This window comes from Microtus ochrogaster, unplaced genomic scaffold (genome assembly GCF_000317375.1).
Source record: "Microtus ochrogaster isolate Prairie Vole_2 unplaced genomic scaffold, MicOch1.0 UNK69, whole genome shotgun sequence".
NCBI lineage: Eukaryota > Metazoa > Chordata > Mammalia > Rodentia > Cricetidae > Microtus > Microtus ochrogaster.
In genome coordinates this window covers 117049-122260 of record NW_004949167.1, presented here as the reverse complement: position 1 = coordinate 122260, position 5212 = coordinate 117049, and the positions used below count along the sequence as shown (strand labels likewise).

Below are 5212 nucleotides of genomic sequence, written 5' to 3'. Positions count from 1 at the left end.
AGCTTTTTGGTTTCTGTCCTGGAACTAACTCTTGTAGACCAGGCTGGCCTCGAACTCACAGAGATCTGCCTGCCTCTGCCTCCCGAGTGTTGGGATTAAAGGTGTGTGCCACCACCGCCCGGCCTACACAAAGAATTCTTATTCCCAGTGTGACAAAGTAGATGAGGAACTCCACATTCCTCACAGTGGGCACCAATCAAATTGGGGAGGACTACCCTAGTAGCTGAGAAACCCAGGACTCAGACATGGCCACTACCTTTTAATTGCGTGTTTTTTGAGACAGAATCTCACTATGTAGCCTTGGCTAGCCTAGAACTTGAAATGAAGAACAGGCTGGCCTCCAACTCACAGAGATCTGTCTCTTCCTCTGAAGCACTAGGTTAAAGATATGAGCCTCCATGCCCAACCAAAACCACTATTTTGAACCTGGGCTGTATTATTATTATTTATTATTATTATTATATTGATTTGTTGGTTGATTTTTCAGGACAGTGTGTCTGTGTAATAGCTCTGGCTGAACAGATGCTGCCATCTCTAGAAAGAGGGTGAACCCAAGTGATCTATAAATAACCCAAAGCTGCAACTAGCTCTCCCCAAATAGCTTCAATGAAAATAGCTCAAGAAGCCCTGCACCCTACCCACTCTTCTAGAAGCAGCAGTGAGCGGGGATTCTTAGCTTAGAAAAATATTTGTGGGGCCAGCAAGGCCCAGTCTGATCCAACCCAGTACTCCCTCCCTCTGTTGCCAGTCTGGCCAAGTCACCTCTGGCATTCTGTGCACCAGGTACGCATTAATGCTTCTTCCGACCTTGATGTGCATATACTATTCTTCCCTGAGCTAAAGGAAACCGTTATTCCATCATAATCAACCTTGGATGCTAGAGATAGGAACCAGGTGGCCTCCAAGGACTGTCCTCTGCTCAACCTGACTCGCTCCTCCCTAAGTCCTGCTGGGTCAGCACCCCAGATCTCTATGAAAAGATGGGCCCTATGACAGCTGACTAGCTAAAGCTCTAGGTGAGGTCACTAAGCCTGTGACTTACAGTTTTTAGAGACTCTGATGAATGTGGTGGTGCACACCTTTAATCTCAGTGCTTGGAGTCAGAGGCAAGTAGATCTCTGTGAGTACAAGGCCAGCCTGGTCTACAAAGAGTTGTCTCAAAAGCAAAGCAAAACAACAACCAAAAGAAAGATTTCAAACTGAAGAGATGTCTTGGTGTTTAAGATGCCTTGCAGACCGGAGAGGTGGCTCAACAGTTAAAAGCGCAGGCTGTTCTTCGAAAGGACCTGGGTTCAATTCCCAGCATCCACACGGTAGCTCACAACTGTCTGTAACTCTAGTTCCAGGTGATCTGACACCCTCAAACAGACATACATGTAGGCAAAACACCGACACATACACAAAAAATAAATAAATAAACAAATAAATAAAATGAAAAACAATTAAGCAAAGGAAAGGAAAGGAAACAGGTTGCTTTGCAGAGGACAGTACCCACATGGTGGTTAACAAGCATCTAACTCCCATCTGTAACTCCAGTTCCAAGGAATCTGATCCATTCTGATTTCTCCCAGCATCAAGTAGTGTACATATATATGTGCAGGAAAAATGCTCATACACATAAATAAAATTTAAATATATCTTAAACTGGGTATGGTAGCTAATGCTTTTAGTCCCAGCACTCAGGAGGCAGGGGCTGGCAGATCTCTGAATCTGAGGCCAGTCTGTTCCAGAATAGCCTAAATAAACCCTGTCTCAAAGGACAGAAAGAAAAATATATGTGAGGTGGGCGGTGGTGGCGCACGCCTTTATTCCAGCACTTGAAAAGAAGAGGCAGGTGGATCTCTGAGAATTTGAGGCCAGTGTGGTCTACAGAAACCCTGTCTCAAAAAGCCAAAACAAAACAAATTACTGTGCTTGTATGTCTGTGTGATCTTAACAAATTTCTTCTACTTTAGAAGAAACAATGCTTTTAATAGAAAGCCGAAGAAGATGCATGTATGTGTGTGTGCATGTATAGAGGCAGGGGATAAACTGACTCCTGTCCTTGGGTATGTATGAAGCTCCTGTACTCTGGGCTGGAGAGCAGCTCAGCAGGAGAACACTGCTGTTCTTGCAAAGGACCCAGGTTTGTTTCCCAGCACCCACATTGCCAGCTTACAACAGATAAGAACTCCAGTTCTGCCGGTCAGTGGTGGCACATGCCTTTCTTTAATCCTAGCACTTGAGAGGCAGAGGCAGGAGGATATCTCTGAGTTCGAAGCCAGCCTTGTCTACAGAGTGAGTACCAGGACACCCAAGGCTACAGTGAGAAACCTGTCTTGAAAAACATAAAACAAAAAAAGATAACTCCATTTCCAGGGGATCTGATACCCTCTTCTGAACTCTGTACCCCAGGCATGCGCATGGTGTATATACGTTATATTCATTCATATAAAATGAAAATAAACCTTCAAACCCTCTGACAAACGTTAGAAGACTTTAATTTGGCTCTTGGGCAGATGTCATACTAAATACCCTAGGTGGCCTTCCAGTTCCTCCATTAGTACAAATAATATTATTTAAAAGACGTGTCATAGAGCAGGAGGTGGTGGCACACACCTTTAATCCCAGCATTTAGGAAGCAGAGGCAGGTGGATTTCTCAGTTTGAGGCCAGCCTGATTTATAGATCAAGTTCCAGGACAGCCAGGGCTACACAGAGAAACCCTGTCTTGAAAAAAAACAACAAAAAAAGCCTTGTCATGGAAGTATCCTGGGACATTCAGCCCTCAAATTCCTGCTTTGTAATAAGGCCAACTTTCTCTGAAAGAAACTCTTTTCTAACCTGGTCACACAGCAATCTGGACAACAAAACAATACTACAGAGACCAGCTAACATCAAAGAAGAACTGGCAGGATGACAGAAACTCAGTCACACAATAGAAACAGGTCAGCACACGGTGGCCCACTGAGTACTCCAAACGTGCATTCACCCGACTCTGCTACCTCCTGGAGGAGGCAGAAGGGAAAACTGACAGGGCTCCACAGCACTCCTAACTCTCCGTGTGCGTGCACAGACGCTAGTTTGTTTGTTTGTTTTTGTTTTGTGTTTAGGATCTCTAGCTTGGCCTTGAGCTCTTTGTGTAGTTGAGAATAATCTTGAACTTCTGACCCTCCTGCTTCTATTCAATGCTGCATATCAAATCTTTGTGCATGCAAAACAAGCATCCTGCAAACTAAGCTACATCCTTACCAAGATAGAAGCTACCTAAGGATTAACTATATCAAATACTGGATTATGTTTTGAAGAATACCCATATTTCTAGGTTCTTTAACCTTGGTTTTTCAAGAGTTATGAAAGTAAAGTCATCATACCTTTGACGTGAGGTCCCGATGGAAAACACCTTTGAGGTGAAGGTAGCTGAGGCCCACTGCTATGTCATAGGCCAGTTTCACTCTCGCGGTCCAGGGCAAATACAGATTACTGGCTAGCAGCTGTTCCAGGTTCCCAGAGTTGATATACTGCAAAGCAGAAGGAAAGCCCGGCTATTCTTTATCAGAAATGTTTAGGCCGGCATGCAAAAAGCTGGCAAAAGCATGGAAGAGCGAACACCTAGAAACCACATTTTTCTTTTTTAAGAATTTACTTCATGACTTTTCTGCCTTTTTGCTAAGATCAAATGTAAAGATTTATTTTTATATGTATGAATGTTTGCAAGATGTGAATATGTGTATCACATGCATGCCTGATGCTCACAGAAGCCAGAAAAGGGTGTCAGATCCGGAGGTAGAGATGGCTGCAAGCCACCACTGGGTGCTTGGAACTTAGATCCTCTGCTGAGTGAGTGCTCAAACACTGAGCCAACACCAGCCATTTATTGTCTTGAGGTAGTGTGTTGGGATAATCTTTTTGTACACTATGTGAAGATGTGTCTCTGTCCTTCCTCACCTGCATAAGGTGCCTTCTGATTGGTTTAATAAAAAGCTGAGCAGCCAATAACTAGGCAGGAGAGGATAGGTGGAACTTCTGGATAGGATCTGGGAAGGAAACTGAGGGGTGGGGGATTCACCAGCAAGAAATGGAGGAAGTCAGATGCACTGTACTGAGGAAAAGTAACAAGCCACAAGGCAGTAACATGTTAATAATGAAAATAATAAGAATTTGATAAGATACAAGCCTTAGAATTTAAGCTGGTTTTTGGTTTTTCAAGACAGGGTTTCTCTGTATAGCAGCTCTGGTTGTCCTAGAACTTGCTCTGAAGAGCAGGCTGGCTTCAGACTCACAGAGATCCACCTACCTCTGCCTCCTAAGTGCTGGGATTAAAGGTATACAGCATCTCCACCTGGCCTGGCCTAGAATTTAAGTTTTAAGAGCTAGTTGGGAACAAGACTAAGCTAAGGCTAAGCTCTCATAACTAATAAGTCTCGGTGTCATTATTTGGATGTTCAAAGAAAGATCTGTTATAGTAGTGTTTGATGTAATACAGGCTGATCTCAAATTCACTGTATAGCAGGGATGACTTTAAATTCTTCCTCCTTGTCTCCACCTCCCAAGTGCTGTTATTACAGGCATTTACCAACATGCCTAGATCTTTTCTAAATTTTTTAAAAATTTGTTTGTTTGAGACTATATAGTCTTAGCCATCCTGGAACTCAGTTTGTAGACCAGGCTGTCTCTGAACTCATAGAGATCCATCTGCCTCTGCTTCCTGGGTGCTAGGATAAAAAGTGTGTAGCACCACAGGCAAGATTCATTTTTATTATACTTATGTGTATGTATGTCAGTCACTTGCGGAATCCAGAAAAAAGTGTCAGATCGCTTGGGGTTGGAGCTGCCTCACAGTGGTACCTGGAACTGAACTTGTTCAGTGCTCTTAACTGCCGAGCCATCTCTCTAGCCCCCAGTACCATCAAACACCTTTTTAAAAAGTCATTTTATGACCGGGCATGGTGACATATACCTTCAGTCCTTGCATTTGGGCATTTGGGAGGCAGAGGTAGGTGGATCTCTGTTCGAGGCTAGCCTGGTCTACAGATCAAGTTCCAGGGCAGCCAGGGCTACACGGAGAAACCCTGTCTCAAAAAAAAAAAAAAAAAAAAAAAAAAAAAAAGCTCAGAGGGTAAAGGCACCTATGTCAAGGCTGACACACACAAGAATTATAGGTTAATGTAGGATGTAAGACTTAATAAGAAGTCTGAGCTAATAGGCCAACCAGTTTATGATTAATGCAGACC

The 5212-nt window shown here is 43.5% G+C and overlaps 1 protein-coding gene across 1 annotated transcript in view; it reads right to left on the bottom strand.

Annotated features, from left to right (window-relative positions):
* Tesk2 (testis associated actin remodelling kinase 2) overlaps positions 1–5212 on the bottom strand; it is a 110656-nt gene that overhangs the window by 4922 nt on the left and 100522 nt on the right. The window contains exon 5 of the mRNA XM_005370022.3: positions 3353–3499. Within this exon, the coding sequence (XP_005370079.1) occupies positions 3353–3499 (147 nt within the window). The remainder of the gene's footprint in view (positions 1–3352; positions 3500–5212) is intronic.